Below are 12,516 nucleotides of genomic sequence, written 5' to 3'. Positions count from 1 at the left end.
ACTATCTTCATTATTAAGCATTTTTTAAATCAAGTTTGCTGAAACTGGAAAGCAGCATTTTTGTAAAAAGCTGCTTAACTTTCAGTAGGGTTGGTAGCTGCTTTGGATTGTAGGAGGTTAAGTTTTGATCTTTGGGTAATTAACTAAAGCCTAACTGTTTTCTGGTCTGTTGGCAGGCGATGATCATTAGGATGTTTGTTTATGAGAACATGAAGTGCAGAAGCCAGGACTGATTTGGTCACACTACCAACGAAGAAGCACATGTCTACAAAATATTTCAGTAGAATTTGGTGGTATGATCAAACTGATATCTGAACTCGTCACAACATGACTACTGAACGGCTTTCATACACAAGCTTGTGGTCAGTGCTAACAAGCACCTGAGCAACAATGCAGATATCCATCCTTAGTTATTTTGGAACTAGTTTGAGAGAAAAATACAGTGGATCGATCCTGGGGGGGCTTTGGTGTAGCCTCAAGCCTGAAATACATATGTTTGAATCTGCCTCATACATACTTACCCTCAGTGGTGGATCGGTTGGTTCACAATTATAGCTTGATAGCTTTTCTTTAAACTGTATCTACTGTATGTAGTTTTGACACACAATGGTCCATGATTTTATAAAGCTATTAAACTCTGTTTTATTTCTTTATATTTCAGATTTATGAGCAAGATGACCTGTCAGAGCAGATGGCCAGTCTAGAAGGGCTGATGCAGCAACTCAATGCCATAACAGGCTCCGCCTTCTAACATCTGAGCCCGGCCCGGCCCTGAATCACGGCCTAGTCTGGAACCCTTCTTCAAGCCTCGATGTCACCTGTTGTCTGGTCTTTCAAGGCACCAACAGGTCAATCTGGGTTTAAAGATGCCTCTGTGGAATCAGATCTCCGTTTGTGCTGGGTTAAGTCTGTTTGGTTTCTACTGGTCTTGGCTACTATCCACTGGGACCGGGATTGGAAAAAGGAAATTCGAAAGAGGATAAACACTACAGCACACAGCATCAAGAACAGGACCAGTGTTGAGGGGCGTCTTTAGGAGTTTAAACTGAAACCCCTTTAGACCCCTCAACCTCAAACACAAAACTAAAAAAACCCAATGCCTAGCGCCTCGACTTAATGAAACAGGGGGAAAGGATTATCACAAAAAAAGAAGACAAAATTACAAGATCCCTCCTGTTTCTCTTATTTGTGATATTTATTAGCATCCTTCTCCGCTGAGTTATCTTCAACTCAGTTACTGTGACTGTACCTCACTTATTTTTCATTATCGCCACTCCGTTTTGTCTTTTCTTTTTCTTTGGGTATTCCAACTTTGCGCATTTACGGGATGTGCATATGGTTTGAAAATGCAACACAAACCTAAGTGAGAAATGGAAAATACATCCTCAGCCACCAAAGTTTCAACAAAACTTTTTTTTTTCATGTGGATTCAAGGTTGTCTGTTATAACAGAGCGAGGTGATTCACTACGACATTTTTTCTCATCGTTTATCTTTTTCTGTCTTACACAAAACAGTATGATTTGACTGAAACACACATCACCCAAGCCCAAGATACCCTTCCACGTTCTGGGTCTTGAGATTAAAATTGTAAAGTCTGGTCTGAATCATCTGGATCTGGATTCTACTAACTTTTTCTTACAGGACTGTATAAAAACCTCTTTAGACTCCCACAGTTGGTTGCTGCTCCTGACCAAGCCTTTACTCTCCCTAACGCAGAAAATGTCCAGTATTTACCCACAAGGACTTGTGTCGTTGCCAAATTCTCATCTCTGAAAGCTTACTGTAACTTTTTTTTGCTAGTTGTTCAAGTCTGGCCTAAAAATGGACTTGAAGTGGGTGAAAAAGATACGATTTGAGGAACAAGGTGGAGCTGGTTTGAGATGATCAATTCCATTGTGGAACAAAGAAATGTCTCCGGTTGAAATACAGCAATTGTTCATGTCAAACGTATGTTCAGTCACTCTAAACATGTTAGTCGCAAAGTGCAGCATCGCCCCCCTGTTGTCTGGAGGACTAAAGAAGGGTTACAGTCTGTGAATATCAGTGCTGTTGGTCTTTGGGACACTAGTTCACGTGTTCACCAAAGATACATTTTGTAGGACACTCACTGAATCATGGTTATTCTATCAAAAACATAATAAGCACTACCAAAATCGAGAAAAGGGTAATTAAGTCATGATCATAAGACAACAGTTTTGACTCTGAGATCACAAAACAATAATTTTGTTTTCTGTCATTAAGTTGTATGCATAATTAGCTTCAAAGCAACCACAGCAGGGCGCTGTGTTGCTCTTGTCAAAAATGGAAGAAAAAGAGATTTGATGTTACCTTTATTATTAATGTTTTTATTGGGGTTGGAGATGATGGGGCAGCCACTGATGACGACTGATGAGACAGATCTCTGTCATTGTTTATTTTTTCACTGTGCCATTTTACAGTGTCTGGCTGGATGTGAGTGTGCTGTATCTGGGCTTGCTTTTGATGAATCCATATTTATTTTTCATGAGACAAACACGAGTGTACCTCTGCCGACCTTGATCAACCACCTGGAACAATGGCAAAACCGTCAGCTTCACTTAGAGTTTTCTTCAGGTGGTTCTGTTTTTATACAAAAAACGATAAGAGAAAATGTGACAAAAAGATCAACACAAATAATGCATAATCCACAAAGTATATTTTTACATTTGATGTCCTGTCAGAGCTGAGTTTTTTTAAGTCAGGTTTTTTTAACCACATTTCTGCAGAGAGCTACTTTAACCACAGTGAAATATGATAGCCTCCAGCCTTTGAACATGTCAGACATTTAGTTTAATTCAAAAATTCTTTGTTAACTGGTATAAAGAAGCCCTTTTGTGCCATTTGTAGTTTTAATAGAAGCCGTTTAAGAAAAGGTTGACTGAGGAAACAAATTGCAAAGAGGGAATTTAAACCTGAAGCAACTGCATTCAAGGTGTCCTCTGTAGCATCAGTGCAAAGCATATGTACCTCCCTGTTCTTTAAAACAACTGCATTTGCATTGACAGCAGGCCAGAGAACCTGATTTTGAAAATTTGATGGAGGTGAGATGGGTGGGGATGTTTTTGTTTCTCTTTCTGAAAGAGAAATCATATTTGTGAAAAGCGGCATTAGGACAGTGAAGAAGGTGTACACTGTAAAAAAAAAAAAAATCCTAACAAATTGATCTGCGCTGGAGTTTTTGTGAAGGTCTCACTTCTTTCTTTGCTGCTGCAGCAATCTGTTTTTCTAAATATCACCCCCTCATTCTTGCAACATAATTGGAAGTATGTGGAACTACACCACCTGTAACAGTCACATTTGACCACCTGGCTAAACGACTGGTAAGGATAGTCATTTTGTCTGCCTGCAGAAAACCAGGAATTCAAAATGACAAATGATTCATTAATCAGTAGGGAGAAAAAAAAAACAGGCAATCAGTATGCTCTGTATTTGACTCCATCACCCCAGTCTCCATATTGTAATTTACAGACCTTTATCTTTCTGTGATAAAAGGAAAAAGCCTGAGGGAGACAGAGAGAGGCAGAGCCATGAATTGATATTCAGGGGTGGTTTGTATGTGCGAGTTAGGGCACAGAGGAATGAGCCCGTGAATTCATTATAACGTAGTTTCAAATATTATGATTCAAGCTCACGCTCGCTGGGCCGTTACGCCGGCAGAGAAAAGTCCCGGGCACGGAAGGGATGGAAAGGTAACATCTCGGTAGTGCGAGCGCGGGTATGAAAAGCGAGCGAACGCTGGCAGACAGGCGGTGAGGGGATCAAACTCATCAGCCTGTTCTCGGAGAAAAATCCCCATTTCACTCTGCTCTTCCTCCCCTCCCCTCCTCTCTGCAGAGCAGAGATTTGTAGAGACGGAACAATCCTGTGCTGTGGGGTCAGACTAAAATTTGATTATAAAAAAATAAGAAAATCAGATTCAACAATAAATTCTGAATCGAATGGCCTGTTGACACAAGGCATTTCAAAAAGGAAAGAAAAGAAGGAATGATTAAAGTTAACTGCTCTTACTGGTGAATTTGCACATTTTAACCCATTAAATGTGAATCACATCTTCTTTTCCAATTATCATCCATCCAGCTGGACCTTTCTGGCAGACGTTTGTTTGTTTCATTTGTGAAAGTCAGCTTGCACACATTGTTTCCAGACCTTCGTATCACTGCCAACTTGTCAGGTTTTGATCCAGTGACTCAGATGATGTGTCAGTGGAAATGGAAGCAACTGCACAGGTTACTTTAAGTCAACTTACAGAACAGCTCTTAAATCAAAAAGTAAAAAAATAATTAAGTTGAGCAGTACTAGGAGTCTTTAAACTGGTGGATCCATCAGCCAGCCATCACACTTTGCATTTGAGCAACTTTATTTTAGTCAGTGTTGCAGAATTGTTCTGTATTTCATAACTGTTTCTTCTGAGTTTCCTAGAAATGGCTTGTAATTTCAGCTGTTTCCGTAATAGACCACATGCAAAAGATCGACACTGAAGTTGTCTCTCGTTTTAAGTCATCACGCTCATCACTTAAGCCACTGTGATCTCAGTTTTTGAAAACAAGGAGCAGTAGGGATTCGCCACTACCTACAGCATGTGCTACTTTAATGTCTATTTACACTGAATTGGACCCAAACTTACAAAAATCAACACCAAGCTATATAAAACAAAATACAAAACTAGTGGCTGATTTCAAAACCTCTTTAGAAAAGCGTTTACTGAGGTTTTCAAGTGCGAAGTTGGGCAAAGGTCAGAGTTTGAACAAAAAAAAGCAGGTTTAAGGCACTTAGTTTTCACTTTTCAACCTATAAGAAACATCCATCTTTTATGTCTACTCTTTGGTTTCCAACTGCCATTAGTTTTGTATATTTTCAATTCGTAGACCGCCCATAAGTCCAAATCAGGTCAAAGTGCTTGCTCAAATTATATTTTGACTAATCTGATCAAGAATACTTCAGTTACATAACGATGGGTTTGTCTCCAGATGTCTGTCTGATGCCCTGCTATACTTTATGCACAAGGTATCAGGCCTACAAAAGCCCCTCCACTTTGAAGTCTCTACTATTTGAAATTCATAAACTTGAGCTGAAACCAATGGATGCCTGGAAGGAAGGAAATCAGTCTAAAAACTGATGCAGGATCTCGGAAATAATCAGTTGGGCTGAAACCTTTGAACGTTTTTAGGCACGAGCTAATTCATGAAACACCTGTACACTCTGTAGCGTTTACATAGGACATTTGGTAACTCTTAGAAGGAGAAATCAGTTGGACTCAGATAAAACACTTCAAAGTAGCATGGATAAGCAGCTGATTAAACCTTTAAATAGGTGTTTTTCCCCTCAGCTGTCAAAAATCCGACTTTATACCAATGATGTGACTTGAAATGTTCTTTAAAGAGAACACCTAACTTTTTTATCCTCAGTCATTCGCCTTCATGAGTTTTTGTCATCGTTGAGATAAATAAGACATTCTCTGTAGCTATACTTTTCACTTCAGTGTTATTTTTCTTTCTCCATATTTAGTCACTTTATTTGAAGTCTTTGTGAAATGTTAAAATGGGCTCTGTGTTATGTTAATTTGTTCCTCCTGTAAAGTCGACACACGGGGACCAGATGAGACGGGGCTGTTCTGCTGAGGACTTATCCCAAAAGCCCCGTGTCCCTTTAAAGGGAGAAACTAAAAAAGAAAAGTTGTTTTTGTTTGTTTTTTTACTTTGGCAGCGCAGATGCAGCCTTTCAGCACCTGCCGGGAAACACAGACACATCAGATGTACTACATCCAGTGATGGCAGGGATCGTCCTGTACTTGAAATATCAAAGCTTGGATCCACAGAACGGCAAACGTGTCTATCAAAATGTTCCAGTGCAAGATGCTGTACCCCCAAATGGCTCACTCGGTGACTCATAATGCAGAAAGCGTTCATCAAAACAAACCATTTCCTCTCAGACTCAACCTAAATGTCCTTTTATTTCAGCAACAAAGATCATTTTATGGAAATCCGCCTACTTAACTTAGAACAGTGTAATGGCCAGATTTCTAAAAGAAGAATTAAATGAGCTGATTTTTCTTTCTCTTTTTTTTTTTTTGCTTATTCAGAGATTTTTTTCCCTTCAGTAACCAAGCTTTAAGATCCACGGCCTTTGCTGTGCAGTGATGTTTGCCTTAATACCTGACAAATTACCTGTATTGGCTGACCTTTAGTTATAGGAACTAAGAAACTTGGGGGGAGAAATTCTGCCTGTATTCTCCCAATACTTGCAAGGAAATTAGTTTAATTTACGTTATCGGCATGTAACAGCTGTAGGACCGTCCTGTACTCTACCTGTTTTTTCATTTTTCAGATTTCAGACTTATTTTACTTTACAACTTTTTTTTACTTTGTTTGCCTGGTTTCTGTTGATTTCTAGTGTGAAATCAGCTCTTTGAGAATTGACTATACAGTCATGACCAAAATCTTTGGCCATGACTGTAGGACTCTGATCCATATATAGAAAATACATCAATATTATTCAGGGGGACCAAAATGTCAGCATGTCTACACATCACGGTGGACCTAAAATTACATTAGATTGAGGCAGATAGGTTGGCCTCTAGTATTTGACTACAGACAATTGAAGCTCCCCTCCTGCAAATATCAGCTAGAGTGGAGGCATTGTCAGACTGTGGATGGGGACAAGTGGCAATTCTTTCTGATTCCAGGCTGCTTTAGCGCTATTTTAAGCTAAATCTCTTCCTAAAGTTTATTTTTATCTCTAAAGCCAACCAAACATAGGTTTAAAAAAATCTGTTTTTATGTTCCGGTTATATTTCAAATGTATCAACATTGTTATTTAGGTTAGAGGACTTGTTGACAGGCAAGAATATTGAGAGAGATTAAATGATGCAGACACTGTGACTGTGTGGACAACATGTTAAGAGCAAGCTTTTATTTGTGGCAGTTAGAATAAACGTCTACTTAAAGGGGACATAAATTTATCTGAATGTCAAATGTAAAGCTAAACCCTGTGATTTACTGTCAATGCGCAAAAAGATCCCAAATATTGCTTTATGAAATAGAGTTTCTTCATCTGATGCTGGAACAGCCTAAGAATCGCCATCATCTCAACGTCATCATCTTATTTTATCATTCAGTGCAACACAAAATGCCCAGTTTCACTTTTTCAAGTGTGAATTAAACAGTGCACAGGAATCTAAAAAGGAGACTAAGGACTGAAAAGGACCTTTTCTTCTTCAAGAGTCTGACCCCACCCTCACCCCATCTCCTAACAGCCAGAAGTTGGGTTTTTGCTTCGTGTGTATTTTACTGTGGAGAAAAACATTGCTGCAGCAGAACTACATTTTTAAAAAGCTCCTTTTTTTTTTTTACAGTGTACAGTTCCACTAGAGTAGAAGTAACTTTTTTATAATCAAATTTAATATATTATTACTATTATTACTTTATTTCGAGTGCTCTTTAAATCTATTATTTATAACCATGTGATATTTCTGCAAATGTGCATTTAGATTAGCAAAGAACAAAAATTAAAAAAGAGGACTGAAGCAGTGTTTTATTTTTCTTATTTTAGGTTACTGCCTTAAAAGGTTTCAGTATTTTTTTTTATATTGTTGCCTATTTACATTCCTTGACGAAGCATTCTGTTTGCCACCGTGATTCCTCGTTCCAAGGAGATGCAGTCACCTCCGATTTCTGTTTATTGTCAGTCCGAAATCTGGATGGCAGGGCTCCGATCGCATCTATGCAGTTCTTCTTCATAGTTACAGCAGACCCGCCGCAGGGTCACATTTAAGTTTTATTCTTTGCCCACTATTTGGAGCCAGGAAATCCAAATCTGGGGCAAAGAGAGAGGCACCTGAGTGGAGCTGACGTGAAGTGTGTTTCATCGTGACATTAAAACTGAAGCTTGAGTTGAGCTGCAGGAAAGTGTTCACTACTAAATGAAGTAATTTGTATTTGGTTGTATGGCTCTCCATTCTTGAGCAGCAGCAAGAACAGAGCAGCTGGTACCGACAGCAGATATGACACTGGTCAATCCAGATACAGCATGGATTAAAGCTGCAGTGAAGGTGGGTTGCAAAGCAGCTTGCAGAGTGCAGTTATCATGGGCAGGACTTAACTTTGTGGTGTGCTTGAGTCAACACTAATCGTCTGACAGTAGTACAAACGGTGCCTTTGGACAAACTCAGACATGATATATGATATATTTGACAATGGCATCTATAGAATAAAAATCTTTCACCTCAGTAACTGATTTTTTTCATGTGCTCACATTTTTATTCTTGTAATGACAATTTTTCTCTTTAAAAAAACTGACTATATCAAAAAACAAACCAGATGTTGGGTTACGTTAAGTGTTCACTCAGATTTGATTGTTAGAGACATACCAATGTTTCAAATGGAATCATTATGAAATTATAAAAAGAATAATTATTTAAGGACAAGTAAAGCGCCATATGTGTTTTACATACTCCTTATTTCAATTATAGTAGAACACTTTCAGATCCCCTTTATTTTTAAATGTATTTTTCTTCTTCCAGTAGGTATCATTGGGTTGGTTGATTACTCTGATTACTGATTACTCATCTGGAGACTGATACCTCACTATAACTATAAAAGATCATTGAATACTGACCAGCACTACTGGTCAAACTTTACATCTCTCTATTAAGGCAAATATGATGACTTCTTCTCATATGTCTGAGTGTCTCTGAATGCACCGCCACAAAGAATGTTCTAAATGCTTTCAGCTGCATTTCTGGATGACTTCAGCATATCTTTGCTCACAAAGGTGTCATTAAATGGCAGCCTGGAAGGCAGGAAATCAGAGTAAAAGCTGATGCTCTGCAGGAAAGAAAAACCAGTGCTCTTTGTAGTTAATGGACTAAAACCTGTGAAACACACCGGGAAGGTCCTGTACGAGTGAAGGCTCCTTGTGAACTAGTATAGTGTCAATTGTGTGAAACTCAGAAACACCAAGCAGACTTGATAAGGTGGAAACTGGCTCAGCTCACCTCCCACATTTCAAAGGGAAACTCGACTTCATTAACTTCTTTCTTTGGGCGCTTCACTCCTGTGTGGGACCCATTGAGGATCAAAAAATGGACAAATTACACGGTGAAAAAAATAAAATAAGAAAAGGGAGGGTTAAATAATAGAAAAAATAAAGTTGGTCAGGGATGTGGTGACTAAGAGAGGTCTGGTGTCGTGTGAAACCATCTCCGTCAGCTCCATGGCAGACAGTTTGAGGCCAAAAGCTTACAAAAAGAAAATAATAGAGTAGAAAAAAACCCGAATGATGTGGACCTCATCTCTTCAGGGCGAAAGGGACCAAATTAAAATGACCCTTATCTCCTCTCACACAGACAATTACTTCATTTCCAGAACATCATTGTTGGACAGAGGAGCCGACAGATGGACGATTCAGAGTAAATACATTTAACTTCATCCTTTAAAAAAAAGTCCAAGACTCATTATAACCAAATTAGCTTAGTGACTGCAATATTTAAGAGTGTACATTTTGTTCATTTAAGTGAAGGGGGGAAAGTGGATGATGATGAAGACAAAGTAAAGCGAAGTTTCTATCCACAATGTTGTATACAATTGCTGGTTTTGTAATGCACTGTAGAACAGTCCCATGGTCCTTTTTTATAGAAATGTTATTTCAATGGTGCATTCTTTTTGTTTGATAAATAAAGTTTTGATACAAAAACAAACACCCTGTTAATGTGCCCGATTACTCACCACACAACCAAATGTGTGTATAATAGATGTTACGGAGACTTAAAAACCGAGTCACAACAAAATTAACTACAAAATTTCAGGGTGAGACTTCACCTTACTCAACCTGATGCATGAGGAAAGGCTGCATAGGACTCAAGGGGAGTCTGTCATAGCCCATTATACAGTTAGTGTCAGAATGATCCATCAGGCTATAGTTAGAAAGGAAATTGTCCTTAACTGGAATATGCTGAGGAAAACCTGTTGGGTTCAGCTGGCGGAAAAATCTGTGTTTTGTTGCTGCTGTCATCTTACAGAGCATCCTCCAGGGGATCCAGGACATCTTACAGTGTGTTGATGTGGTGACAGAGTTACGGCAACACTAAGTCAGGTCTCTCACTATCGGTTTTCACATTTTAGTACCCGTAAAGCATCCTTTGGCATCACATTTAAGCTTTTTTGTTTTTTTCCCAGCATGCAGGATTAATGTTGTGAAGGTACGTATTTTAATCCCAACCTCGATCTTTTCCTACACTTATTCACAGAGTGAGAGGGGAAGTAGACAGCTTAAAATGTGACACAAACCAATAGAGGTCGAGTGAAACAGTAATTCAGGCTGTGAATTTGATTCCATGCCAGGCCACTCAGGCTAAACCTGTGTGTTATTTAAGGCTGTTTAAGGAATTTACTTCATATTATTCACTTGATATTATTGGCTGTCTAGTATTGAAAAAAGTGCTGTTAGTCTGCCGGTTGTCTGTTTTTGACCAATTTATTAAACTCAAAATAATAGTAAATGGAGGTCAGACGCAGAGTCTGCAACCAGAATTATGATGCACAAAAAAAACAATAGATTTCTTTTTAAGACATTATGAACATATTTAACTGAATTTCTTCAATACTAATTATCAGAGGTTAAAGTGCGATGTGGATGAAGGGGAATCCTAACAATGGGTGTGGGGTAATGAATTACTTAGAAATAAGCCAAATAAATTTTTTTTAAAAGTCTGAAATATTTTTTATTGTATACAGACTGTGACCAGCTGATCTGTGATGCTACTGTGATATCCACTGCTCTTTGTGGCTTTAGCCAACTGAATCCACTAAGATAATCACATTTAATGAGCTATATTGACATCTTAGAGCATCACATGTTAGCTCGAACATTTTCAACACACTGCACAGAAACAGAAATTGTACTTGGTGATGTTTGTGTCCTATCTGACAAGGTACATTTGAAATTTCTTTCCAACAAAACATTAAGCTGTTTATGTCCACTCTTGTTGGTGCTTCAGTGCCCCAACTTTATTTGTATGTGCACCATGAACAGATATGAATGAGAAGGGAAAAAAGAAGGATATGTGGAGATACTGTGGGATTCTTATGACTAAGCAAATATTGCCTGGTGCACCAGGCTGCACCACACGCAAGACTAACTCAGCCAAAAGTAACAGGCACTAATCCTGCCCATCAAATTTAGTTGCTTAATAACTGAAGGTGCAGAAACACACTTCTGAAGCCACTTCTAGCCCACTTTAACTCCTACTAATAGTAAATATAGTGATTCTTCTAAGGCGAAGAATCATCCACTATATGTTTATCACAGACGAAAGTTATCCAAATAACACACTCAGGAGAACCGAGAACCTGAGTGATCAAAATCTGTTCGGGCTATGAGAACACCCCAACCAGATGCTGAAACACAAAAAAATCAACCTGCATCTTTTAAAAAGACAATGAGATACAGTGAGTGAGTGCAAAGCTTCAAATGATTATTTTTATAGTCAAAGATCGGGATAGAGTATCAGAAACACACAAACATTGACCTCATTAACTGACATTTCAGCATTTAGCCGCACCTCTTATTTATTTTCTGCCTCTCTCCTCCACCATTTCTTAACCTCTTGTTACACCAGGACCTGTGTAACATTACGTGTAGAGAATCAAGTAGACACTGTGTACCTTACCAAGAGAGAGAAGCATACACATTGACCCTTTTGTCTGTGGCAAGAGCATAAAGTTTATAGATAACAGTTGTGACTGACTGGTTACGTGTTCAGTACCTCATCTATACTTTCAATAATAGGACTGCTAAAGTTCACATAGGCCAAACAGCCATCAGGCCGCAGGGAAATGCTCCCTGCTCATGATAGTCCGTCTGCTACTACGAACCACATTTTCCTGACTGACAAACTTCTGACTTACTACACGGTGCCCTTCCAATGTGGAGTTTAAGAGGATAAAAAGGTGCACGAAGGCACTAACACCAACTAAAAGACTTGGCAGTATCTGACGCCCTGGTATGAGAATGTGTTATAGGGTTAGGTTTTAAAAAGCTCAGCAGTGCAGCATGTCATACAGGGAAACAGTTCAAAAGGGTAAAACAACTGAGTTCAAAAAAGACTCCTCCAGGGGTCTTTGGCACAGCTGAAGCAGCCAAACGTGCCAATTATGTACCATAAGGCAAGACTGCATTATGATTTTCAATCACTAAATCAAGGCAATGAGGAAATGTGTAGCTGTTATCAGACATATTATCAGTAGTAAACCTGACATAGCTTTAAGAGAGTTTAAACAAAGTCTCATATCATCTATTTTAATTTAGACTATGTCGTAAGCATGGCAGTGAAGGGACTCTTTTATCTCAAACCTTGATCTTTCACTCAATATGGACAAACCCAAAGTAACATCAGAGCTATATCTAGATCATACAGTACAGGGGCAAGGGACCTACGGGTATAGAAACACATCAACATCTCTTAGCTATGCTAAAAAGTAATTTGATATTACATGTTTAGA

The 12,516-nt window shown here is 38.8% G+C and overlaps 1 protein-coding gene across 1 annotated transcript in view; it reads left to right on the top strand.

Annotated features, from left to right (window-relative positions):
• dcc (DCC netrin 1 receptor) overlaps positions 1-9,713 on the top strand; it is a 353,610-nt gene extending 343,897 nt beyond the window's left edge. Inside the window, exon 29 of the mRNA XM_082541635.1 lies at positions 662-9,713. Coding sequence (XP_082397761.1) covers positions 662-751 — 90 coding nt within the window. The 3' untranslated portion in view covers positions 752-9,713. The remainder of the gene's footprint in view (positions 1-661) is intronic.
• Positions 9,714-12,516: the final 2,803 nt, after the last annotated feature.

Source organism: Aulonocara stuartgranti (genome assembly GCF_965226115.1).
Source record: "Aulonocara stuartgranti genome assembly, chromosome: 7".
Classification (NCBI taxonomy): domain Eukaryota; kingdom Metazoa; phylum Chordata; class Actinopteri; order Cichliformes; family Cichlidae; genus Aulonocara; species Aulonocara stuartgranti.
Note: the sequence above shows the minus strand (reverse complement) of the source record. Positions and strands in the feature narration are given on the sequence as shown.